Source organism: Epinephelus moara, chromosome 19, assembly GCF_006386435.1.
Source record: "Epinephelus moara isolate mb chromosome 19, YSFRI_EMoa_1.0, whole genome shotgun sequence".
In the NCBI taxonomy this organism is placed as follows: Eukaryota; Metazoa; Chordata; class Actinopteri; order Perciformes; family Serranidae; genus Epinephelus; species Epinephelus moara.
In genome coordinates, this window is record NC_065524.1 from 11,813,038 (window position 1) to 11,840,722 (window position 27,685).

The window sequence follows — 27,685 nt, forward strand, 5'->3', positions numbered from 1 at the left end:
AATGCAAGATGGCTCCTCATATAAAAACAGTCTTCTGGGTTGCCCTCAACGTGCTACAAAATAACTCTTTACACCTTATTAGGTTGAAATATTTATCCGCGAAGAGTTCTGAAGGGTAGCGTTAGCTATAGATTGATATGCGTATGGTACTCGGCGATATTTTGTGGGAGAAGATACCGAAGAGACAAGAGGGAGAACTTTGAAGCCATGAATTGGTGGTGAACTCACTCCGCTCGGTAGACACAGTTGGGGTGGTCAGAGGCACACGGCCTGGGCCTCAGCTAGCTAGCGGTAGCTGCTAACTAGCTAATGACTTCAGCTAGCTGCTGTTATCTGCCGCATTGGGAACGTTAAACAGCAGAGAGGAAAACGTCTCTAATTACTGTCTGCCTGTTGAATGTGGGGAGTGAAAGGCCATACAACAACTGGCCATGGCTGTATCAAGGTAAGACTGGCGTACGCCTATAAGGACTCAGTTTTATCCGACCGACTTTCCTTGCCAATTAGCTGGCTAACCTGCTAATATCAGCTAGCTCTGGATTTGCCAAAGAATGGCATGGCGACGACCGACTAACGTTAGCCAGCAAGCTAACACAGTGTAACGTTATAGTGTAACTTAGTCACTATTTGTGGCACAGGTTTGCAGACAGGGCTCATGAGGCAGTTGGTACTCATGTCGATTGCAGACTGCGAAATTCCAGTCAAAACAAATAGCGTATTTTAGTATTTCACAGTCTCCTGCTGATGCTCTGCCCTTAAGTACAGATTAACTACCGTGATTGTGAAGTTGTGTCAGGAAAGACAGTTTGCAAACACTAGAAACAGCACTGGCTTCCTGTTTAGAGTTATATTAGTGATGGTAATCAGAACAGAGACATTGTTGTGTGACACGGTGCAAATTTAAACACACAATCTTGTTAAAGTGCGAGTGTTTGCAGCCTGTCCCCAATGCTCATTTTGAGGTAATCTTTAACGTCAGCAGCCAGATAATACTTGATGTCTAACGTCACTTGACTAGTGTTTTCCGCTATGATTGTTGTGATAATCCCACGTGGTGGCCGTGGTCTTATTTTGCATAGCAAAGCAGATTTATCTGTGGTTCAGCTTAAGTATTAGTGGTACCTGGGGTCACGCCCCGTACATCTCTAATCCACTTCACTTTATTAATAGTCTGCTAATGACCTCAGTGAAATACCAGGTTCATACATAGGTTACCCTGGTGGAAGACCACGTGATAATACGTCTATATTTTGTCAATATCAGTGTGTTTTGAGAGCATTTGCAATGATGAATGATGTTTTACTTTATAAAATTAAATTAAAAATGCAAAGGGCATATTAAGGTATAGAAATATAGTTAAATAATATGTTCTGGGCCTCTCATTAGGTCTAAAACTTTGCAGTGGTTCGTGCACATTAGAGCACCAAAAATTGCAGAAGAGGAACCAGCATGTTGTTTGTTCACTGTTCTGCATTGTGCGTGGTCTGTAATGTTTCCGTTGACCTTGTTTTTTTTTTATTGTCACCTGTCTTTAGACTTGATCGTTTGTTTATCCTGCTTGACACCGGAACAACACCAGTAACCAGGAAAGCAGCAGCCCAGCAGCTTGGAGAAGTGGTCAAACTCCACCCACATGAACTCAATAATCTTCTATCAAAGGTGTGTTTCATACCTTTGTCCAAACTGTATTTATTGAGGCTACCTAAGATAATGTCAACCGGGGCCTATTTGGCTGGCCACGCAGTCAGATTTTTTGGAATATCAATAATGTGTGTTTTTTGCTGGTAGGTCAGTGAGTTGGCTGTGCCATATTAGCACCTGGATTGAACTGTAACAAACCTAATATCTTAGGAACATATTAAGTTTTGCGTTGGCCATTTTACTTGTCTCTTTCATTCTCTTTATAGGTCAGATGTTTTAATTTAAGTTGTCTGTGTAGTAAATCAAATCTATTTTCTGTCAATTACCAGGTCTTGACCTACCTAAGGAGTCCCAACTGGGACACTCGAATAGCAGCAGGCCAAGCTGTAGAGGCCATTGTGAAGAATATTCCAGAGTGGGACCCAGCACCCAAGCCTAAAGAAGGTGAGCTTTTCTGTCAAATCTAAATGACGTGTCTTAACTTTAAATACAATTGAACTGCAAAACAATGAAATAAATGAGAATAAATAAAAGGTACATTTTTAAAATATTTTCCAAAAATAAATAACATACAAAGATAATATATATAGCAGTATATGGATGCTACATGTGAAACAATGGACAAAATGGTGGTGTTTCGAAATGCTTAATTGTATTCCTGACGGTAATGGATGTATTTTACAAGTTTGGTGAATTAAATTCAGCAGAAAAATCTTCAACAAAGCATTCGAACGGCTTGAGATCTATGAGGCAAAATTATTGTTCTGTCAAAGGAGTGTGGTGACTGTGGAAAGGGGGAGCATGCAAAGTGTATTTTAGTTACATAAGAATAGAATCACCTGAAAAAAAAAATCACCATTTTAAGTATATGCTATATTTAGAGTTTTCAGTGCTTCACCTAGCTGTCAAACAGCCCTTTACAACAGTAAACTGATGCCTTTATGCTGTTTTCAAAGCCACAAGACTACATTGGCTGAAACAGTAATTTCACCCCACAGAACACAATAAGATTGTGGTCTTCTGCTGCCCCTCCAAACTGGGAGCGAAAGACCGATAACACACAATTCTCAATGTAGGCTCAGTCATGAAGGATGCTCCACTGCGTCCTCCCCACCGCTCACTCTCCGCCTGCCCCGGGCCCAGCCAGTGCTGCTGTGCTAAAGGAGAGGGGGAGAGACTCAGCAGAGGAGCTCTGGATTGTGATTATTCTGCACAGCATGCATGGGAATGAAATACAATATAATATATTGGAATACCTTTCTTGCCCTTACCCTGGTGGTATGAATAAATCCCTAAATTTGTCACTAGTCGGGTTGTAGAAATAAAGTCTCTTAGAGGGTCTGAAAAGTTGTTAAATCTGGCAAGAAAGTCATCAAGTTACAACACTGTTTGGGGGGGAGGGGCCGATAACATCTGCTTGGAAGGGTTGTGCTTGATTTACAAAATAAAAGACAAAATGGGAGCAACATTCATAGACTTGTCATGTGGCACAAAATAGCTTTATACCTTTTACATACGGCTGTGACAATCTGGAGTTTTTCATACTACAAGCAAAAATTACTTGTTTATTTTGTCTTATGTTTGACACAGTTCCGGGTTTGCTCGCTAACTCTGTCTTTGCCGTCTGTGGCATGGCAGCCCTCTGTGTTCATAGAGTATTACTCATGACATGCAACCAGTCCGATGGTGCTGTGGGCAGGACGTTAAGTGAGGCTTCACAGTGGTGACTGTAGACGGAGGGGCTGCATCACAGTCAGAGTAGGGCATTTTTCAATTTAATAGTCAGCTCAAAAAAAAAAAAAAAAAAAAGCAGGGATGATCTCATCACCGCAGTAGCATCTTGTGACCGTGGTGATGCAATTGTCCACACAGCCCTACTTTTACCTGGCAGTTACCAGATGTTACAGGGAACTTAGTGGCAAACATATTTAAAAAGTCAGCCTCAGTTTGGATACAGGGCTAACTGATAACATGCAGGGTTTTTTCTGTTCAAACACATAATGCCCTTGGTTAGTTGTGATTGTGAACTGGAAAATACAACCTCTACTGTAGGTCGTCACGCTCCTGGATGTAGTATAATTTGACTTTACTACATTTATGTCAAGCATAATCCCAAGCTTTTGCAGATGATTGTGTTAAAAAATGTTAACATTGAGACACTAAATCAATAGGAACATGGTTAATGTTTTTTCCTCTCATCTGACAAACAGTAGATTTATACATTACAATAATCATGTGATAACTCATGGTGGATAAAATGCACTTTTGGCTCGGCATAGCCCAGTTACTTCTTAGCAGGCTAAACTCTGCTCTGTTCTCTCCCACGGTCACTTATTGTACTCTGTGTAGCCTTGCAATATAGACCTGACATGTTTTTTACTCGACCGTATGAATACAAATGGTGATTTAATCATGGCGCATAGATGCTACATGTTAACCAAGGTTTACCTCAACAATTCTTGGGCTGTGACATTGAGACTCTCCATCAAATCAGTATTTTTTTTTTATTACAACCTGACAACATAAACAGTCATAAATACAGGTTAAACCCAGCACCTGTATTGTGTGATTGGCTGTGTTTTTAACTAGTACCCAACAACATCTGTGAAGGCATGAGTTGCTGTTTTAGGAAAGCTTTTTTTTCCTGACCACTCAACAATTAAAGACCTCCATTTTCAGATCGATCCAATAGATAGACTGTTGAAGAGAAATGCAGTTTTGTTAGGTTAAAATCAAGTTTGTTGGACATGACCTCAGATTCATTAAGTAGTTAGAGGGACAAATGTGCAGTTATGAGACTCTTTCGTTTCTTTCTCAGAGTCTTGTGAAGACTTGTCTCCAGAGGACTCCTCTTGTGACCGATTGACTTTCTACCACTTTGACATCTCCCGCCTACTCAAACATGGGGCCTCTCTGCTGGGATCTGCCGGGGCTGAGTTCGAGCTGCAGGATGACAAAACTGGTTTGTATGAGTTATTTATAGTTTTTATTGTTTAGTTGCAATAATCTTCACACTGTTACACTTTCACCCACATATACACTTATGGAAAGAAGGATGCATTGTTACATTGTGTCCATGCTTTATATAGATTGTATCCAGTGGAAAGGAAAAGTGTGACTCATTTAAACCATGAATATAAGAGTATTGTGGTTTCAGTTATTGGCTAGTCTTTTGGGGACACTGACCACTGGACAGCTTTGTTTTTGATTGTGTCTGACTTTGAACTAATTGGAAGATTTAGAGTCTGTACTTTCCAACCAATGGCTTTGACATGAGGGAAAGTATTCTGTCATGACTTTTGTGTGCTATACAGCCTTTTTGAACCACATGTACGTCCTATCCCTGAAATCACACATTTGTGTGTTGTGAAAAATGGTGAAATGAGACGGGACTACAACATCACCGCAAGTAAATCTGAGGTTGATTCTGACACAAATACCACACAATGAACTAGGCAACTCTGCAATGAATTTGAATTTAATTTGAATAGGAAAGCATTGATATCATTTGATCATTTGCAGTCATGCATTGTTATGTTTTACCAGTTGGTGATTCTCTGTGATCTGATTTCACCTCACATTTAAGATCTCCTGTACTGTTGCAGTTAACTAAATTTAGCAAGTTCTAGTTGATTGTCTTAGCTATTAATGATACTATTCTTTATTTATTTGTGACTTCAGCACTGATTATTTTTACTTCCCCGCTGCGTCTAGCTCCCAAAAGACACGTACACACGATCAGTATTCCTGATACAGTTACAGTGCACTTGTTCTCCAGGGTATCTGAAGTTTTCCCCCCTACTTCTTGTCATTTCTTGTCAGGCGAGATGGACCCTAAGGAACGTCTGGCCCGCCAGAGAAAGCTTCTTCAGAAGAAGTTAGGTCTGGACATGGGTGCTGCTATCGGCATGGACACGAATGAGCTGTTCAACGATGAGGACTTAGACTATACCTGCCAATCCAGAGCCCATGGAAGCAAAGCTGCAGCTGGATCCAGCTCCCGCAACCATGTGGTGGGTCTCATTTTGGCTTTGATGCAGCAGACCTTTGAGCGTGCACTTTGTATCCTTTAGTTCACCTTGGTTCTTACTGCATGCTGTAGTCTTGGCTGGACTGTAAAGTTGAAAAATAAGTAATAGATAGTCAGAAATGTGAGGCAGGAAGTAGGCACCTGTTGTTTCTGCTTCTGTCAGCAGTTGAATGTTGACCTGCGGTGAGATACTGTGGCTTTACGTCATGGCCTGACTTACCTGGCTAAGTTGATTTAAGTAAAAGAAGGCAGGCTGTAATTTGTCTCACAATGATGGAGGCTGTTGCTGTGGAGGGGTGCGGTGCCAAGTTTTATTAACTTTATACTGATTCAGCTGTCGTCTTCTGTTCAACCAGACAGTCGTTTTGTGAATCATTTTTCTCTCTGCTTCTTTTGAGTCAAACCTTGGTGAGTTTTTGTTTCCAGTGTTTGTCTTGGATCATGCTGTCTGCTCTTCAAATCTTCACGGCCTGTGTGCCTTATCTATTGTGAGGTGCTGCATATATTTCAGGTTATTAGAAGGCAGGGAATGTCAGTATTTCACTGTGGTAATACCATAATAAACCTCTTTTTTTATGTTTCGCTGAATGTTTGTGTGACATTGGCAGCTGCAATTGAACTATCAGTATGGAGAAATACGGGGCTTCATTCTCTGATAGTCTGTTCTGCAGAAATTCCTACACAGTATAAAATAATGAATAATACTTGTGCATGAATAGAGAGGGAGAATGAATTCAGTTAGCCTAGAAGAACTGTGGTTGATTTGGAGTGGATTAGATTTACTTGAAGCAGTATGCACCACTTGGAGATTTGTGATGCTTTGAGCCAAAGAAATTACTTTATTAAGTGTTTCATTCAGTCATCTTCTCTTCATTGTAGCATATCTGTCAATGTTGGTCTGTGTTCATTTAAACCTTAAAATGAATAATCAACTCCACTGCTGTTTTCAGCCCATTCAGGCCGCTGAGCTGATTGACTCCGAGTTCCGGCCAGGCATGAGCAGTCGTCAGAAGAACAAAGCTAAGAGGATGGCCAAGCTAGTGGCTAAACAAAGATCCAGAGACATTGATCCAAATGAAAAGAGGTAAGATTATGCATAATGTGTATCTGCAGCATGACTACAACACTTTGATCATCATACATCCTCTCCATCTCCTAAAAAAACATGCTCAAGTAGAAGCCATTAAACTCGCTCTTCAACAATAGTACACACATTAAAGGCACTTTTTTCTATCATTTACAACCAAATGTGTAAGTTCCAAGCATGAACATACTTTTTGATCCATTTAATCTTGACAGATTTGGACGTTTTTGTTGTAATAATAATCTCATTCACTTTGATCCCTCCACCCTGTAGTAACGACAGTTTTGAGGGTGAACCTGAAGAGAAACGAAGGAAAACCACCAACGTAGTTATTGACCAACCGGCAACAGAACATAAAGTCTTAATCGACAACGTTCCAGATAACTCCAGTCTTTTAGAGGAGGTAATGAATCTTAAACATTTCAATAACTGAACCGTTTGATTGGTTTATGGGTAAATGACAATGGTCAACATTTGTTTATGATGTGAGTGATGTCTCATTGCTTTGTCTGTAGATACATGAGTGGCCTCTGGAGAGCTTCTGTGATGAGCTCTGCAATGATCTGTTCAATCCTTCATGGGAGGTAAAAACAAAGCATTTGTTTATCAAATATGTGATAGTTACAAATGCTACAGTTGAACATGAGAGGATGGGCAGAGTTAAAGGTGCAATCTGTGATTAAATTGTAAATAAAGGGTTGCCAACAAAACAGTTAGAACTCCATTTTAACATTTTAATATGACTGTTCAAAATAAATGTAAACAGGTAAAAACGTATCTCTTATGGCTGTTTACAGATTCGTCACGGTGCAGGCACAGGTCTTAGAGAAATCCTGAAGTGCCATGGTGCCGGGGGCGGGAAGCTGGTGGGAAGCACTGCAGAACAGGTATGTCTTAGCCTTATCCCCTATTTATTTATTTATTTATTTTTACATTTCTGGGAGAATGAAACATGACACAAACTGTCTGATGTTTTGATGAAGATGTTGCGGCAGCACCAGGAGTGGATAGAGGACCTGGTCATCCGGCTGCTCTGTGTCTTTGCTCTGGATCGCTTTGGAGATTTTGTGTCTGATGAGGTAGGTCTTTTTGCTGGACAGCAGAACAGGACGTCTGAGGATGCAAAATAAAACACTCTAAAAGGGGCCTTGCAGCAGATCTACTCTTTGTCCCTCATTGAGAAATTCTGGATCTGCCCTGTCACCCTGCTCACCGCCGGTGCTTGAGCTTGTTTTCACTTTCACTTTCTCCAGTGCTGCTTGCACTAGATGACCGTTGAAAGACCAGTGAGCATTAAAGATGGTTAGTTTTACATTAAACATCAGAGGGATTCAGCCATACATTTTTGCGCCTCAGTCATGTATCAGAATGCTAAGTGTAGTTTGCATCTTGTTTTTATTTTTTTTATGTTGTTTGCTAGCTTTTAGGCTAACTGGCAGTGGCTGATGTCGCTTCAGTGGTTGTGAAACATATGATGATATCTGCTACAATGGTGTTTTTGCCACACCCTGGAGCTTTGGAAGCTCCAGGGTCCAGTTCACATCCAGAAACTGCACACCATGTTACTACAATGTTTGCTGTCAAAACTTTAACAAAACATGCACTGTAAACCTGAAATTATCTAAACATCAAATGTCCAAATTGGTTGGATTGGACATTTAACAGACTTTATCCTGCCAGCTCCCTAGTACACAGTCTGTGTAATGTCTGATTAAGCCCATGTGTGAACAGTGCACATAATTTTCTTTAGAATTCAGTGAGGGAGTGGGTGTGGTGATGTTTGTATCTTGTGGCTCAAGCAAAACCATAAGAAAAACATCTGAGGCTGAAGTGATCACTTACACAAAGACCGCAACAAAAATGTCTCAAGATGACAAGATTGAGAAACTCATCAGTAGGGGCCAACAGTGAAATCAGCACACAAATTTAATTAATGGCTACAGGCTATGCTCATGACCAAATGACAAACTGGCTACGGGACTGTGGTTTAATCTTCGTCATGTCCTGTCTCCTACATGCTCTACCCACTTCTGTTGTGTGTTACACTTGTGAAAGGGAAACTCAGGGAAAATGTCAGATTCTTTGGACATTGTCCATAGATGCTGGTGTTGCGTCAAGGTCTGTTATCCCATCGATGTATTTCCTGTATTAGGCAACAATTGGCTTTCATATTAGTGACTGCCTAATCTAGCTCGCCCGACGTGTTTTGAATATTACTTTTTAGGGCTTTTTGCCCTTTTATTATAGCACAGCTGATGACATGCAGCAAAAGGCTGTGGGGTGGAATGAACTCACGTGACTGCAAAGGATTCAGCCTATGTGGGTGCTCACTCTACCAGGTGAGCTTGAGGCCGCTCAGGGTAGTTTTCGATCTTAGCAATTTAAGGGAAGTGCACAGACATCGTTCTCTTCATTAGGTGAAAACACCTCTCTAGTGACAAACATTGCACAGATATAAATCAGTATTGTCAAGGTCAGACATTTTAGGGGAAATAAAGCAATGAAAAACACATTTTTGTATGGAGAGGGACTCTGAGTTCAGTCAGAGAGGAGGAGCTCATTTGTGAATTGACCTTGTGAAGGGTTTTATGGTTGTATTGGGTAAAAGGCCGGCACAACAACAACAACAACAACAACAAATGATGGTACAAAACTCACCCAACACTAGACCAACATCATCCGCATGTATTGGCAAACTGCTGAGTACAACTTGTTTACAATCAATTTAACTTTCTTTCCCGTGTTTTTGGACTTATCCTCTCTCTCTCTGTCTCTCTCTCTGTCTCTCTATCTCTATCTCTATCTCTACACCAGGTGGTGGCTCCTGTCAGGGAGACGTGTGCCCAGACACTCGGTGTGGCCCTTCGCCACATGAATGAAACTGGTGTTTCAATGACAGTAGACGTCCTGCTGAAGCTGCTAAAAGAAGACCAGTGGGAGGTCCGTCATGGAGGCCTGCTTGGGATCAAGTATGCCCTGGCTGTCCGACAGGTACCACCTGTTATGTGTGTGTATATGATGAGCAGGGTTCCAAAATGTTGATTTGAGTGCAGTATGAACCGAAAGCCTTTTTTGGTCTGGAAGCGTATGTGTTCCTTTTGGAGCGATGGTCTTTTTGATCTCATACCCATACATCTATACTGATCATCATCTGTCTGTTCCTTTGTGTCTCAGGACCTGATCTCTGTTTTACTGCCCCGTGTGCTCCCTGCCATCACAGTAGGTCTACAGGACCTAGATGATGATGTCAGGGCCGTGGCAGCTGCAGCCCTCATCCCTGTGGTGGAAGGCTTGGTACAGCTACTGCCCAGTAAGGTCAGAGATGTAATAATGGCGCCTTTTTAACAAAGTATCCTCATTTAGATTCAGTTTGTGTTGAAGTCTGTCACTTGTAGGCAGACTTAATATAATTGTGCAATTTTGCATGTGTCTCTCAGGTACCCTTCATCGTAAACACACTTTGGGATGCTCTTTTGGACCTGGACGACCTCACAGCTTCCACTAACAGCATCATGACATTGCTGTCCTCGCTGCTCACCTACCCGCAGGTCCGCCAGTGCAGGTCAGTCTAACGGAGGTCACACAACAAGTCCTCTGCCTCAGCATCATCATAATGTTTTTTTGAATTATGGCACACTTTAAAGAGACACTGTGCATGTTCCATTTGGTAATTTAATTGAACAAATTTAGCAGGCTACAGTATATGTACAACAAGCAAGGAAAAGCAATGGCAAGTACCATGAATGTTATTGTGCGTGGAGGGCAGTTTTGGCAATCCTCTCAAAAATGTGAAAACCACTCTTTGACTTGAAATACAATCTATTCTATAAGTCTGTTTACACCAGGGGTTGTAAAACAAGAAGGACACTTTGTTAGTGCTCATATGGACAAAAGAGATTTGTCTACAGATTCAAATAGAAATTCAGTGGGCCCTTTATTAGCTAAGGAACATATTGATATACACAGCCACCTTCTTCAAACTGTAGTTCATGAAGCTGTTTTCCCTCCGACAGTATAAAGTCTGTAGTTGGGACAGATATTTTGTTATTGTTTACTCACTTATTAGAAGAAGTTTGTTTGTGTTACAGGTGAAATGCAATTTTACATATGAAGTTTGACAGCTTTAGCATATACAGGTTTCACAAGAAGCTTACTATTGGGACTTGACTTGTCTGTTGTCATTAAGCTGAAGGAAGGCAAATTGTCTCCTCTGTATTCTATGGTTTATTGTGTGGGGAGTATCAGCACTGTGCCAAGAGGTTGGCTGAACTTCATGTGAACTTGATTTACATAAAAGCACAAAATCCTACAATGCATGCCCACAACTGAGCAAACTTTCTGCAAACACAGAATTATATAGGCACTGACTCTTACAGACTAGACAGGGATTAAGTGTTTAACCTTCTAACAAGACATTATTTGATTCAGCTGTTTTGAAAATGATGATCCTGCATTGCCCTTCATGACTGTGTATTTTTATTGACACGCTTTCTTGTCCTCTCTAGCATGCAGCAGTCATTAACGGTCTTGGTTCCTCGGGTTTGGCCGTTTTTGAGACACACTATATCATCAGTAAGACGAGCAGCACTGGAAACCCTTTACACGCTGCTGTCTAAAGCTGACCAGGTAAAGCTGACAAAGAGTAATTAAATATGTTCAGGTATATAAAATACTTGTCAATTTTATACAGGATTTATCAAAATATAAGAAATACATAAATTGCATGATTTATAGACCTGACAACCAGTGTTGTTGTTGAAGTTTTTAGTTCAGTTTGAATGTTGGTTATGTGTTTAATGTGCCTGATAACGTGGTGTTATATGTTTTTTGTTCTTCAGAGCTGTGCAATCTGGATAAACCCCATCCTACAAGATATGCTCCGGCATATCTTCCAGTCCTGCATACTGGAGAGCAGTGAGGAAATCCTTGAACTGATTCAAAAGGTTTGTTAACTCATCTCATGGGAAAAAGTCTGATTATCAGAAATGAGTGAAACACTACAGAAACGTTATCCAGTGCCTGTCATAAATTTTATTTATTCTTTATACTCAGATAAGTCTCACTTTTCTTCCCTTGCATATGGATGACCTTTTAGATTTTGCCTTGTTTTATTATGGTGTGTCACTGGGCAGGTGTGGATGGAGCTGCTGTCTCAGGCCCCACAGCAGTACGTGGTCGCAGCCAGCTGTCCATGGATGGGTGCCTGGCTCTGTCTCATGATGCAGGCCTCACACATTCCCATAGACCTGAACATGCTGCTGGAAGTGAAGGCTCGCTCCAAGGTTGTACACTTTTAATCATATCTAAATAAGACCACAGATGTACTGTTGTGTTATATTCTGTCTTCTGTATGTAGTGATTGGGTCCTCAAATGCAAGCTGATGCTCTGTTAAGACAATAGCTGCTAGTTGGTATCAATTATTGTCAGTGAAATGAGTAATATTTTACATTCAAGATTTAGGAAAACTAATGTTAGGTTTTCCAAATGTATGAATAGCTATGCACATGTTATGTATCTGATGTTACAGAGAATATCCAGTAACTTAAAAGATCAGTCTGGTGTGACTCAGCATGATAGAGCATTTCTGTTGCAAGTTAAATCAACAAGTTCATGCAAATAATACATGTGACTTCGAGACATCACACAAAACGAATAGACCTGCTGAAGTTGCTAAGAGACAGACAAGCAGACATTGTGAAGGTAATGGAAGCACAGCCCTGGTCTGTGTGTCTGTGTGTTTGAGCCAGAGGAGCTTTAGCAACATGAACAGTCTGGAGGAGGAAATAAAAATACAATGGAGAAACCGCCTTCAAACCAACAAGTGACTGGAGAGCCAGTTTGTTTAATGAAATGGAGCTGAACTCTGAAGGAGAATGGATGCAAGCTAGAAATGAGAACTGCTTTTATTTGTGCGCACCAAATCGACTCAGCATATCATAGCATAACCAAAGAGACAAAATGTTTAAATGAATTGATGGTGCTTGTTACTTTGCCTGTGCAAAGCAACATTTATAAAGCCGCATGAAATATATACAGAGTGCCACTGTTTGAACTAATAACTATAACAATTCATTTTGTATTGATGCAACAGGATAAGGCTGGTGCAAAGGCACGTCAAGGGACCAATCAGGTGAAGGAGACAGTCCAGGAATATATAGCAGGTGCAGAAACTGTGACAGACGACCCAGTGACAAGGGACTATGTGGTGGTTCGTTCTCGCCTCATGGCTGCCAAGTAAGTTTTGATTGTTGTATTGGAAGGAATAAATTATTAGCCCTGAACTTGAGGTGACCTTGTAACTTTCTGTCAAAAGATAAAGAAACTTGAATTGCCTGATGAATTTTTTAAAATACTAACAATGTTTCCCTGCTCTCTTTGTGTCTCTGTTATCCAGATTGCTGGGGGCTCTGTGTAGGTGTATCTGTGACCCTCAGCTCAATGCTGCATCTCAGGAGATCCGACCAGCTGAGTCTTTAGGCCATCTGTTGCTCTTCCACCTCAACTCTAAGTCTGCCCTGCAGCGCATAGCTGTGGCTCTGGTGCTTTGTGAGTGGGCTGCGCTGCAAAAGGTGAAAAGCTCAGATGATGAGTTTGTTTATTGTGAATAACAAGTTCGACATGTTTTGGATGTAGTATGAACATAACAAAATGAGTCATTTAGAGGCCAGATGCATTTACTTACTTTTCCGATCTCTTTCAGGATTGTCAGTTGGTGTCAGCAATGGTGCAACCTCGTCTTCTGGCCATTCTGTCAGAGCACTTGTACTATGATGAGATCGCCATCCCCTTCACACGCATGCAAAATGAGTGCAAGCAGCTTATTGCACTGCTGGCTGATGCTGGTATAGATCTCCAAGACCGCCTCAACTGTAGCGTTTTCACTATTGATCAAGCCAATGAACTGGTAGGTGCAACCACATGTTTTTTTTATATATCATCCAGCTGTGATTTATTTCCTGTTCAGGTCTTTATTTCCTGTATTGACAGCTTTGGTAATGGTTTGGTACCAAGCTGATTGTTATACTTAAAGGTCAATGAATGTTGTACTCTGTAACAGATCGCGCCCACTCCTGTCACTCATTCTCCCCTCCCCTCACCTGTTCCCTAGGTAACCACCATCTTCACGGAGTCGACGGCAGGTCTGAACATGAAGTCCAATCAGTGGCAAGCATTAGACAGTAAACGACAGCAGGCTCAAGCAACTGTGGCGGAGACCAGCACAGAATGGCAGCAGCTGCACCTGCGCGTCCACATGTTCACAGCCTGTGCGGTGATTAACCTGCAGGTGCTTCCTGAAAAGCTCAACCCACTGGTCAGGCCTCTGATGGAGACCATCAAGCGGGAGGAGAACGCCCTGATCCAGGGATACGCTGCCTCTTTTATAGCTAAGCTGCTGCAACAGTGTGCTGGACGCTCACCGTGCCCCAACCCCAAGATCATCAAAAACCTCTGTGCCTCGGCCTGCGTGGACTCTGCGGTCACACCCTCATCTGCTTGCCCCGTGCCCCCCACACAGGAAAATGCCAAAGGTAAGCGTTTTTAGAGTGTGGGAATATTTTTCAGTAATTTTACTCCATGTGTCAGCTCCTAACAGGATTTTTAAATTGGGTTTTCACTGACATTTTAATAATTCCAGTGACTTATAAATACGCAACATAGTGTCTTTGTTTCCAATAATCATGTGTCAGCACTGAAGAAGTGCTTATTTGCTTGCATGTTGATCATATCTCTCTTATTTTTCATGTCATTAGGCAGTGGGTTGGAGAAAGATTGCATGCATCACATGGTCAACAAAACCCGAGGAATCATCACCCTGTACCGTCACCAAAGGGCAGCCTTTGCTATCACCAGTAAGAGGGGGCCAGCCCCTAAAGCCCCAAAGACCCCCACCACAGAGCTTCCTCCTGGCAGCACCATCTGCACTGATAATGATGAGGTACAGACGACTACTGAAGAACAGTTTGCTCACATTTAGCTTGTATCAACACTTTTGTTTACACTTTTGTATATGGTCTGTTCCTTTGTAGAGCAAGAAGCCGTTTCTTATTCAGAGACGAGGGGCAGACTTCTCCCTAACAACTGTTGCCAGGCATTTTGGTGCAGACTTCACCAAGTCTCTGCCGTACCTATGGGAGAACACAGTGGGACCACTGAGAACAGTGGTGACTGAAAATCAACGCATTGGTATGTCAATTGGGTTGATCAGAATTTAATCTTGGATAGACATTGGTAACAGTAATTTCTGAGCTTGTTTTCGTCAGTATAGTAACCACTGCCTGTCTACACTATTTTAGTGTGTTGTTTAAAAGGTCAGACACTTGACCAGCCAGTATTTGATATATTTAATTGGCTTGTAGACTTAAGCCTTCAGTTGACTTAAATATAGCTAACTGTAGCGTTTTAGATGCAAAACTCACGATGTACTCAACCCTGGTTTTTATTTTTCTGATGTGGATCAAATTCTCAAGTATAATCAGTTATAAGAAAATGAAATCTGTGTTTACCCATTCCATTCACTTTATCTTTCCAGGGTACTCATTCAGTATCATGCAGTGCTCCATGTTTCAGGAATTCCAGGATGTATGTAGTCACTGTTCTGAATCACTTTGTGTCTGTTGTGTGTTCTAGATAGGCAGGCCCAGCTGGACAGAGGAGACGCTGCAGCTCAGGAACTGGTCAACTCTCTACAAGTGCTGGAGGTCATGGCAGGGGCCATGGCTGCTGAACTCAAACCTTTGGTAAGACTGCTGATTTACTGCACTTTAATGCCACCCATTACTGATCATTTTATCATTGATTTAAGTTCTGATTGCATCACATGTAGACGTAACAGTTAAATATTGTTGTTGAATTGCTCCTTGAACCATTGAAGGGTCTGTCTTAAAAGTTAATTTGAATGTAGTGCAACAGTAGTCAGCATAAAAGCAGGAATTTAGAGGCAAAGTTCATTTACTTGTCTTAACTATTATCATGTTAGCAAATCATTGAATAAGTCTCTCTTTTCCCTCAAGCTACTGGAGCACCTACCCCATTTGTTCACCTGCCTGCAACACCCGTACACAGCGGTGCGTCACATGGCAGCTCGCTGCGTGGGAGTGCTCAGCAAGATAGCCATGCTAGAGACCATGAACAGTTTCCTTGAGTTTGTACTTCCCTGGTTAGCTGCTATTGATGACTGCACCAAACAGGAGGGCGCCATCGAGGCCTTAGCCTGTATCCTTCACACAGTGATTTTACTTGTCATCCAGTTGTCAGAGCTAGCACAGTTTACATTTATTTCTTAATTTAACGGTAACTGTACCCTAATTTATTAGAAAGAAAACCCTGTTGGGATGTTACATGGTAAATTGTTTGGTATTAAAACATCAAGCTTGTAGTTGTTGCTGTTACGTCTCTACAGTACTGTCCTTGACTAACATCTCTTCAGGTGTCATGGAGCAGCTTGATGTGGACATTGTACCCTACATTGTGCTGCTTGTAGTACCAGTGCTGGGCCGTATGAGTGACCCCAGTGACAGCATTCGTTTCATGGCCACACAGTGCTTTGCTACACTCATCCGCCTGTTGCCCCTAGAGGTAGGAGCACACAAACATTAGGCTCACATGCATTTTTATGCAAACTTAGAAATCTCTGCAAAACCACTTTCTTGCTATTACTCAAATAACATGATGTAATTATACAGTGTTTTCCCTGTTCTTCCACCAGGCAGGTATACCCGACCCCCCTGCCATGTCTGCTGACCTGATACGCCAGAAGGCCAGAGAACGCCATTTCCTAGAGCAGCTACTAGATGGTAGAAAATTGGAGAACTACAAGATCCCCGTGCCCATTAAGGCTGAGCTCAGGAAGTACCAGCAGGTGTGTGTCACTCTTCAAGGCCCACTGCGTCTCTGCAGTATCTTCTCAAGCAGCAGATAAATGATGCCCAGCCTCTGTTTTTACACATTTAAACAAACTCCTGCAACACTTGAGTGTTTTGAGCCTGAGCTCCCATTTCACCTTGAGTGTGATCATTTTTCTGCCAGATTCAGGGATGAGGTTTTGCTTTAAATGCTGCAGGGTGGCAATGTGAGAGACCCTGACAACAAATGGTGTTCTCGACAGAGTGAATTTACAGCGGTCGATTAGAGATGGGGTAGGTGTGTGCAGGTTTCCGCTAGAAATGGTGGCTGTTGGCAGCTCTGCTGAGACCATCCATCTATCTGTTTAATGGAGCAGTGCAGAAAGCCAGTTTAAATGCTTCCACCGTTGTTACTACTATTGGGCAACACACTGCTACCATGTTCTCATCCACAAAAGACTAAGGACTATATGTCACTCTAAAACCAAGTGCAGTAACAAAGGATAGGATTTCAGTGTGGCTCTTTGTGTTGTCCTGCAGGATGGAGTGAACTGGCTGTCCTTCCTGAACAAATACAAGCTGCATGGGATCCTATGTGACGACATGGGCCTCGGCAAGACACTGCAGTCCATTTGCATTCTGGCAGGAGATCACTACCTCAGGTAGTCAGAACAGCACTATTACTGTTATTGTTTGACTTTCAGCTCTACAGCATCAGCACAGTGACTCACCTCCTCCTCTGTCACTTGACACATGACATCGTACCATTTAGAAGCAACATCACGCATATGATTGTTTCCTCTCGAGAACCTTCACAGCTTTAAGACTTGTAAAGAACATTTATTATTGAATAGTAACATACAAGTCCAACGATGTTATCCATTTAAGCAGTAGTTTATATGTCAGTGTGTGTAATCAATGTGAGAGATTGATATACTACTGCTACCACCACTATTACTACATCACAAAGGATTTAACTACAGGGCTTGCTTTCTCTCTTAATTCTTTCAAGTTAATGTAAACAACTGGCGATTGCAGAAAGAATCTGTAACTTGACAAGAGAATTAATTCTTGGTAGTCGTCTTCATGAACTATTTTCTAAGCAAAAACATTTGATAATTACAAAATTAGGAGATAAAATGAAATGTCCCATTAAAGATGAACCACAAATAAAAAGGAAGATTAGTTTAGCTAGTAGTTTGGCTAGATTGCAAAATGTAAAACATTGTGCATATAAAATACTTGTATAAAGCCCCGTTTACACCAAAAACTTTAGGTATAGTGCATTGAGTCCTTGTCCTAAGACGCAAGGGTGTAGTGCTGCACCAGAACCACACTCCGCCCATTTTTTTCTCCAAGTAGGGAAACGGAATATATGCTGCTCAAAATTCATTTACATTTTCTAAATGCTGAAAGATCCAATCATTACCACAGCATATGTCATTAAAGATAGATAATAAAAAGAATAGCATGGTCAGAGTTGTCATATTAAAGGTTTGTTGATTGATTCACATTGTCAACACTGTTCCACCTTAAAAGTTGCTGGTAGCTGCCGGAAGTAGCCTTTGAACAGCAGGGTGAATTATTTTTTCTCAGTTTATAGCTGCTGCTAGAGGCAACAAAACATCCTTTCATTTTTAGTTATAGTTTACTAATTTATGGAAAAACTTGCCACAGTATAAACTGTGGTTACATAAGCTTCAAAACCAGCCGCAACTCAGCCCTGAGCAAGAGTGACAGTTCGCTATTGACCAGTCAGTGGACTGCAGTGTTCCTAGCTCCACCTTTTAGTGTCGGATCAGTGTGCTAGCTATTCCAATAAAGGGGTGACCAGAGCTGAGGACAGGTCTCTTGGTGCCATCCACAACTTTTCACTATGGAAACAGAAAAATTACTGTTGGAATGTGTACCAAACTACACTAGACTAAACTGAACTACTTGGTGGAAACAAATATGCTATTAGACAAAGCAGGTTTTGACAGTTTTAACATCAACAGAGGTTAGTCCCAGGTTTGATGCACTTTTTTGATCTCATTGTGTTCCTTCATCTTTAAATCACTCGTTCTCTTCTTTGTTTGAAGTGCCATGTCAGTAAACATGACTCAGACGTCTGTATGTTTGATGTCTACTCAGGGTGCAGGAATATGCCAAGACTAAGGCCGCAGACAGCAGCCCCCTGCCCTCTCTGGTGGTGTGTCCTCCCACACTGACTGGCCACTGGGTGGATGAAGTCGGCAAATTCTGCACCAAAGAGTACCTCAACCCACTGCACTACACTGGGCCTCCCACAGAGCGAATGCGGTAAAGCTTAGTCTGAATTTGTAGCAAAGCTAAAAGCCTGTCAGCATGCAGAGGATTATTCATGTCCAAAACTGAATACGTACAGTGGAATAACACTGTTCAGGAGAACAAACCATTTTTATATTTGTTTGGATTTATTTTATATGCTGATTATTGGAAAACAAAATGTTACACAAACACACATCACGTAATGAAATACATGAACCTAAACAAACATTTACTTTTCCAGGTTGCAGCACCAAGTGAAAAAACACAATCTCATAGTAGCCTCTTACGATGTTGTACGGAATGACATCGACTTTTTTAGGTGAGTATCATTCTAATGTCTGTCTTTCTATTTTGGGGGTAGGAACTCTGTTTTTAATATGACCGTCTGTTTTCTCCTTTTTTAGAAATATAAAATTTAATTACTGTATCCTTGATGAGGGTCATGTCATCAAGAACGGGAAAACCAAATTGTCTAAAGCCATTAAGCAGTTGGCTGCCAACTTCCGACTCATCTTGTCAGGAACGCCCATTCAGGTGAGCTCTTGGCTGTCTACCAGATTTGGCTGTCGACATTGTACTCTATTTCCTTTTGTTTAGTAGTCAGACCATGAATATATTTACAATCCGTCTATCCCCAGAACAATGTCCTGGAGCTCTGGTCACTGTTTGACTTCCTCATGCCGGGCTTCCTCGGAACAGAACGCCAGTTTGCTGCTCGCTACGGTAAACCAATCCTGGCCAGCCGCGATGCCAAAAGTTCCTCACGGGAACAGGAAGCAGGTATGTAAATATAGCCTTTGTCCAAATTTATCATTCTGAATGCCCTTGACATGTGTTAGACTCCTCGTGGCTCTGATTGGGTGTTTTGGTTCAGGCGCGGGGGATCCTTGCAGATGCCATTAGAAGCAGTAGGAGGAGCCAGAGGAGCATGATTTTTTTTCATAGATTATCTGTCTCGTGTACTTGTGTCAGGATATAGTGACAGTTTCAGCATATATGACATAGGTTTTTTTAATTTAAGTTTCCTGCTGTAGCTTTAAGAGGTGTATCAAGGGTTGGACATGAGCAGTGGTAAATATTGGTGCCTTCCTCCCAGGTGTCTTGGCGATGGAGGCTCTACATCGACAGGTGCTACCCTTCCTTCTGAGGAGGATGAAGGAGGATGTCCTCCAAGACCTGCCTCCCAAAATAATTCAGGACTATTACTGCAACCTGAGTCCTCTACAGGTACTTGTGCCCCCAGTAACTATCTAATGGGCTGTGTGATAGTGCCTCAGCTTTACATTTTTCTTGCCATTGGTGTATTATTGTGATCCAGGACATTATACTTTTTCTACAGTCTTCTTTTATTAACTAAAAGTAGCTAGTCGTATTAAAGGTCAGCTAAAGGCCTATCATGTAAATGTAATGCATTACAAATAGGAAGTATGCTTACATAATTGTAGGTTAGAAGTAATGCTACTGGTGTCCATAGGAACTACAACTGGATAATGGCTCAACCTCAACGATGTGGTATGATTTCTCACTCCCTGCAGGTTCAGTTATATGAAGACTTTGCAAAGTCTCGAGCCAAGGCCAGTGTGGAGGACAGCATCTCGAATACTTCCACAGAAGAAGAGGAGAAGCCTAAATTGAAGGCCACAGGCCATGTCTTCCAGGTACAGATATTTTTTGTAGACATTAGTGCTGGCATCAAATGTAAACCTGCTTTGAAACAAGAGTTAAAGGTGCACTGTGGGGAAATGTTAGTTTTAGGGATATACCAATTTATCGGCTGCACATTAGTATCAGCTGATATTCACCTTGTTGACTGCTATCGACCGATAAGCAAAAAAGATTACCTTCACCCATGGCAGTTGCTGATGTTTTCCTGTTGCGTCACATCAATTTTGCGTAGACTAAATAGCACTGTTCGAAACTAACACTGTCCAGTTGTCCTGGTTACAATCAAAAACATGTTTGGGACAAACAGAGATCTTCCCCAGGACGCTGTCAGACTGAAAGGATGCAGTAACCTCCCTATCAGTGCTTCAGGAGATGCACCCTATTGTTTCCCTGATAATGCCACATTGTGAACAACACATCCATGCTACAGTCAGCAGGAGGAGAGCTAGTTAAAGTTAGCCGTTAGCAGCCGGTGTTCACAACTAACTGCTGACAGCGGTGGCATTGAGGTACATCATGATGCATTCAAGCTCTCTTTGGTAAAAATGACTACTGGGCGAAGGTAAATTGTAATGTTTTCATGATGTGTTCAATGTAATCTTGTAAACTTTAGTTTTTGGTGAGAAACTGCAATAAATACAGCTGTTTAAAGGAGAAACTTGTTGATGATTTCGCAGCAACATAAAATGGATATTAGAGAGGGCATTATGATACATTATGTAGTAAAAAAGACTTTTGAAGCAGTTTTTTTGTGTGAAATAAGGTTATTTTAAAGGGTGTTTTATAAATGTGTTTGATTCATTGCACATTTAAAGATGGTGTGAAGAAGGGCTGAATGACTTCAAAACAGTATTTTTTTCATATTGGAAGTTTTTGTTGTTTCCCTGGCACAAAAGGGAAAATAAATAACAACAAAAAAACATTGTTACGTTAAACATCAGTATCGCTATTGGGCAGAGTAGATGTGTAGAGGTTTGATGTACGCCTTGATCTCTTGCAGATGCATCTCATTATGACCATGCAGTAAAACTAACTTCCATCCCTACACTTTCTCAGGCGCTGCAGTACCTGCGGAAGTTGTGCAACCACCCGAGTTTGGTGTTGACCCCGCAGCATCCAGAGTACAAACGCATCACTGAGCAGCTTGCAGTTCAAAACTCCAGCCTGCGGGACATTCAGCACGCGCCCAAACTCTCCGCCCTCAAACAGGTAATGTGCTCAACCACACCACATCACTTCTGCTTGTGTGGGCCACAGTTTGGAATGTGTCACGATTATATAGATAAGAATTTTGTCTATTAGAACACATTGCTGACCAATCAGATTGTTTGTCATTATATCAGTAATATTCTGCTTTTCACCCTTTAGCAGAATAAAACTGTAACTTCAACCTCTCCACTGTCTCATACTGTGGCTCTGGTGTGTTTTCTGTTCTCCAGTTGCTGTTGGACTGTGGTCTAGGAGGTGGTGGAGGATCAGAGGGAGGCACTGAGGCAGTGGTGGCCCAGCATCGTGTGCTCATTTTCTGTCAGCTCAAGAGCATGCTGGATATTGTGGAACATGACCTGCTGAAACCCAAACTGCCCTCTGTTACCTACCTGCGGCTGGATGGCAGTGTGCAGGCAGGCCTGCGCCACTCCATTGTTTCCAGGTCAGTGGACTGATTTTATAAAGTCGCTTTGGTTCAGAACTCCAACTCGTGCTGCCTGTTACAGTGAGTCAGATTCTTCTCCTTGACTTTCTTCTCTCTGAATCTCAGGTTCAACAATGACCCATCCATTGACGTGCTGCTGCTGACCACCCATGTTGGAGGTCTAGGTCTGAACCTGACTGGTGCAGACACTGTGGTGTTTGTGGAACATGACTGGAACCCCATGAGGGACCTGCAGGCCATGGATCGTGCCCATAGGATAGGACAGGTACATACACAGATACATGCACCATGCCATGGACCTGTGCTCTTGTAAACAGTATGGCTCATATCCCATTAACATTTAGATGATCATCTGCTTTGATAAATTCCAGCTGCGTTAAAATGATACTGATCTAAGATACTGTGGCTCCCTAAGTACAGTGTGACTTGTTCATCAGTTTCCTTGTTGCATTATTAAATATGGCCTTTGAACAGCCTTGGATTGTGTGACACTGCCGCTCTTGTGTGAAACCAGTGAAGCAAATGTCCCAAGTGAAATTAAATTGGCAGGGACACACCGTCCCGCACATCCTGATACGTTTTTGTTACCATTCATGATTGTGTTTGTGTCGTGCAGAAACGGGTTGTGAACGTGTACAGGCTGATCACACGAGGAACACTGGAGGAGAAGATCATGGGTCTGCAGAAATTCAAGATGAGCATCGCCAACACTGTCATCAGCCAAGACAACGCCAGCCTGCAGAGCATGGGCACAGATCAGCTGCTCAACCTCTTCAGTCTAGACAAGGTGAGACCTCCAGGTGTTTGTCATGGAGACACACAGAGAAACATGTCTGTGGGGATCACAGATCTCCCAAGTGGTGATCTCAGCAGTGCTTTTAAAATGTCAGTGAGCTTAGTTCAGGTGCTTATTTGGCATGTAGACTTTCAGATTATGGCTGGTAGGGTAGGGTACCAAAGGCTGTGTTAATAAGGGTACTGACCAAATTAGATTGGTACAATCAAGTTCATATTCACACTAAACCAATCGGTGCCAAATTTCGGTACTGCATCAGGATGAGAGAGCAAGTTACTGGCAGGGAGGCACCATCCTACAGAGATGAGACAGTCTCGCTCTCTTTCTTCTGTACAGTAAGTCAGGGTGATGGCGAGCTGAAAGTGGTTGCAAGTGTGGTTACACTTTTCAAAATATGACACAGACAACACTTGCTCCACACAACAGTGTTCTCATGCTACGCCCTGGTGACAGACTGACAGGCTGGATGTTGTAGGGGCAGGTTTGGGTGGGGAGAGGGCAGAGGTGGACTGAGTACACAACTTCACTACTTGAGTAGTAGTACAGATACTCCTTGTCAAATATTACTCCAATACAAGTAAAAGTAGCTTAGTCAAAATATTACTTAAGTAAAAGTACGTAAGTATTTTCTTAAAAAATTACTTAAGTAAAAGTACTTAAAAAAAATCTCAGGAAATACAGGAAAGGAAAGTAGTTTTATTGTTATTGTCACTGTATTTTTCTCACAAAAACCCAAATTTCTTTTTCTTGTAGTTACATTTGAACACATCATGAAGTATATACGGCAAAAACTCAAAATCTTACCAAGAATATTTGTTTTATTTTTAGTCAAAATGTATCATTTCTAGTCCAAACAAGTCTCATTACACTTAAAATAAGAGTAGCTAAGTTACATACCTCGACATGCTCTTTCAGGTTGGAAGACGAGTTTTTGTAGGCCGTGTAATAATTTGTTCACGGTAAACACAGCAAACACTTGGAACTGATACGAATCATTCTTAGTGTCAAAAACCTCAAACATGGGCTTGAGATACGGCCATGGATGCTCGGGGCATGGGGGAGTTTCTCTGTCCGTTTCTTCCTCCATCACTGCTGAAGCCATCGACACAGCTATCGCATGATGTGGATGTGAACCGCCAAAGTTAAGTTCCGTTTTAAGCATGACGTAGTACAGGTATGGCAATACGGCTAAGACAAACCATACGTGAATCAGCAGAAACAGTTTATTTTCTTTGGTTAAAAAAAGAAAAGAAAAGAAAATTCATCAGCTGAAATAAGAGCAAAAGTAGTGAGTAATGAGAGCATCAATAGAAATGTAGTGGAGTAAAAAGTACAGTATTTGTCCTTCAAATGTAGTGGAGTAAAAGTATCCCCCAAAAATAATACTCAAGTAAAGTACAGATACTCAAAAAATGTACTTAAGTACAGTACTCAAGTAAATTTACTTTGTTAGTGTCCACCACTGGGAGAGGGGGGTAGGAAGAGGTTTCATTTTGTGTGATGTGTACAATGTTCTAAATAAATGTAGCCAAGGGTTATGAGTTGCACCTTTACTTGTGAAGGTTATAAAATACACTGTGAGCTGAATGTGACTGGAATGGGATCTCTGTTAGATATAAATGCAATGCGTGAAAACGTTGATTAGAAACAAATTCACCCAGCACGATGAACAGTCACCTAACTGCCTCGTCCTGCTAGCGTAAGCAAGCGCTGAAAAAGCTACAAGTAGCAGCAGTAACTTGCATATCTTTGCTCGCAGAAAGTGATTTAGAAATAATGTATGTCACCGCATTGCTTTCCTTAACCACAGACAAATCTGCCAGCCCTGCCAAACTGATTGACATATTGAGATCCGACCACAATGAGGCTAGACTCAAGATAACGAGTGCTTATTAAGACGAGGTGTAAATGCAGAAGCCTGAGGATTGGATGCCATTATTCAGATACAGATCACATCTTAATACCTTTGGTTTATTATAGCAAGGTGACCTGATTTGCTTGTCTGGGCTGATGTCAGAGGAAATCATACCACTTAAGAAATTTAACATTAGAATTCAGAGCAGTAGAGCAGAGTCACTGTTTCACACAGGTAAGGACATGTTTAATGAGTATGAGACAAGAGTACAGGAATACAAACTCGTGTTTGAACCACAGACTGGTACAGTTTTTTATCTTGCATAAAATGGTACAGTCTGCCTGGAAAAAAACATCTGACATCTGTTAGCTTGCATTCCTGTGTTCCAAACATACACACCTCTTCATGCACACTGTGCTGCTATACCTGTGGAACATGTTTAGCTCACCTTTCTTACCTATAAATGTGTTTCAGGGCGAGAAGAATGAGAAGGGCGAACAGTCGCCGTCAACCTCAGGGAAGGCCTCCATGAAGTCTGTGCTGGACGGCTTGGGAGAGTTATGGGACCAGCAGCAGTACGACACGGAGTACAACCTGGACAGCTTCATGCACTCCCTGCAGTAGCACTGTGTGACCCCCGTGCAGCCTCCAGCCGCTGGCCGAGCAGGACCTGGTCAGAGCCGAGGAGCGCCCTACTGCTGCGATCATCTGCCCCACTCCTACTCCCACCCCCACACCTTCAACAAGAGGAGTCACTGATAGCTAATGGTTACAGTCCCAAAGCAATAACTAAAACACAGCCCCAGAACTAAATCTATATTTTAGTGCTTAGGTATGCTGCAGCAATGTTAAAACGTCTTCTGATGTTTCTTTGAACATTGTCAGAATCTCATAATTCCTTGTTGAGAGCAAACCACCCAGGTTTTCAACAAGCCCTCTTCAAAACTGCTAAGAGAATATAATGGTATGATGAGACGTACCATCTGCGACAAACATCTCCAGTGTTAGTTTACATCATCTACATTAGTAAACAGCAGCGTCACCACTGTGTACAGTGATGTAGCTGTAGTCTGTCAAGCAGAGTGTGTCATAATTACAGTTATCTTTTATAGTAACAGCACCAGGTGCTACTTTTACAACCCACAGCCCTCCTCCCATGTTGCATTGCCAGAGTATACAGTGTTAACTGCTTCAGACACCATTACCCAGTTGAACCTCCCTCCTATCTGCCCCACTGCCACCCTCCCCCTATCACAAGGTCTTAAAAGCACTGCGATTCTCAGCCGCACCCGTCAACGCCTCTCTGACTGATGGATACAAACATGTTTTTGTATGACAAAGGGAAACGGGGTGAGAGTGACGAGCTCGCTGGAGGAACCATAGGACGTCATCACAGCGTACTGGCTTTTTGAAGCACACTGCTGAGCTGTTTGTGCTGTGAAAACACGACTCCCATCCTCCAGATGGCGCTGGTTTGTTCTCGCCCCCTCGAGTCTGTTCACATGACCTCAGGTGGAAATTCGGTGGTAGAAATGATGTGTCTCATGTCCAGCTCCTCTAAACTATGGTGTAACAATGACCTGGGAAAGCACTGCATTTGAAGCAGCATTACAGAGACTGAACATGGGGCCAAGCTGAAACTTCCTGAAACTTGTCACCAGTATTTTAAAAAAAATAATAGACTTGTACATATTTCTGTAATTGCTGCTTTTTGTTTATGATCGTGGAATTGTAATAAATTCTACAGACCTTTTGAACTACATACTGTCGCTATCTGTTTTCTTTGCATGTGAACAGTGATGGCCAGTAGATGGTGTGGTTGCACACCCATGTAGAGAAATACTGATAAGACAGGAATGAACCTAAAATACGGTCACGAGTCTTCTTTTGACACAAGAAGCCCCACTGCAAAGAAAGAAAAATCAAAGAAAAGAAGCAGACACAGTTTTTTATTTCACTGAGAACTCTGAGGAGTTATTGTCCACGCGAGAGTTCATTTTTGGTGTATAAAGTCAAATGGACCTTGTGGTAAGACTACCTTGTCTCCTTCTGTTTTCAAGGCCAAGAATCAAGTTTTAAGCTTAATTTTTAAGCCAACATGGACAAAAAGTCCTCTGAAATACCAAGCACATTGGAAATTTAATGGATGCACAAATAAGCTGAAATGGTTTTAAAATTCATCGACAATAGAATACCTTAGTGTGTAGTCATCACTAAATACTACCACTAGTACATGCCAGCAAATTTCTGACTTTAAAAAACTAAATGTATGTGTTTCCAATTATTCTTTAAAATGCTGAGAAAATGAGGGCAGGTTTTACAATTTCAAATGTTATTTTAATTTTAAATAGAAGATTGAGGAATGCTGGTTTGCTTTTCTGATCTCATCGTTCTTGGATCATGTGACTGATGGCACATGACCTATTGGGTCTGCTTTGATTATCCTCTGTGGTCCAGATGTTCAAGTTAGAATTTTTCATCTTGAATTTTGGCATCCAATTCAAGAAAATATTTCATTTTAATAATTATTATTATTAAAATGATAATAATAATTATTTTTAAGTCATTTTTTTAGAAACTTAAATAGTTTTTTTTTTATCATGAGACACCTGGGGTTTTTATCTGAATATGTGAAATCAAATAAAAATGCTAATTTTATCACTTAAAATGACCCGTAAGTTTCAAAGAGAGACTTAAACTCACATAAATTAAGATTGATTTTCAAAGTAAAATATTTCAGTTTAGTCCACTTACTCTATAGGACCCCTCAAGTCCCAAAAGGTGAAATGCTTTATTTTGTGTGCACATCTTTCGGGACTTTAAGGGCC

General features: G+C 41.6%; 1 protein-coding gene across 1 annotated transcript; it reads left to right on the forward strand.

Annotated features, from left to right (window-relative positions):
• On the forward strand, positions 1-26,619 carry btaf1 (BTAF1 RNA polymerase II, B-TFIID transcription factor-associated). The gene is made up of 38 exons (XM_050072080.1): positions 1-445; positions 1,536-1,659; positions 1,971-2,085; positions 4,460-4,603; positions 5,464-5,654; positions 6,622-6,755; positions 7,029-7,158; positions 7,271-7,339; positions 7,553-7,642; positions 7,739-7,834; positions 9,570-9,746; positions 9,930-10,070; positions 10,193-10,317; positions 11,261-11,381; positions 11,594-11,698; positions 11,888-12,037; positions 12,848-12,990; positions 13,151-13,325; positions 13,457-13,660; positions 13,865-14,285; positions 14,508-14,692; positions 14,784-14,940; positions 15,385-15,494; positions 15,768-15,969; positions 16,184-16,332; positions 16,463-16,615; positions 17,139-17,260; positions 18,732-18,899; positions 19,129-19,206; positions 19,292-19,421; positions 19,526-19,667; positions 19,984-20,114; positions 20,423-20,545; positions 21,609-21,761; positions 21,992-22,203; positions 22,312-22,471; positions 22,823-22,993; positions 25,332-26,619. The coding sequence occupies exons 1-38, from the start codon at positions 432-434 to the stop codon at positions 25,479-25,481; spliced, it is 5,565 nt and encodes a 1,854-aa protein (XP_049928037.1). The 5' UTR covers positions 1-431; the 3' UTR covers positions 25,482-26,619.
• The last annotated feature ends 1,066 nt before the right edge of the window (positions 26,620-27,685 follow it).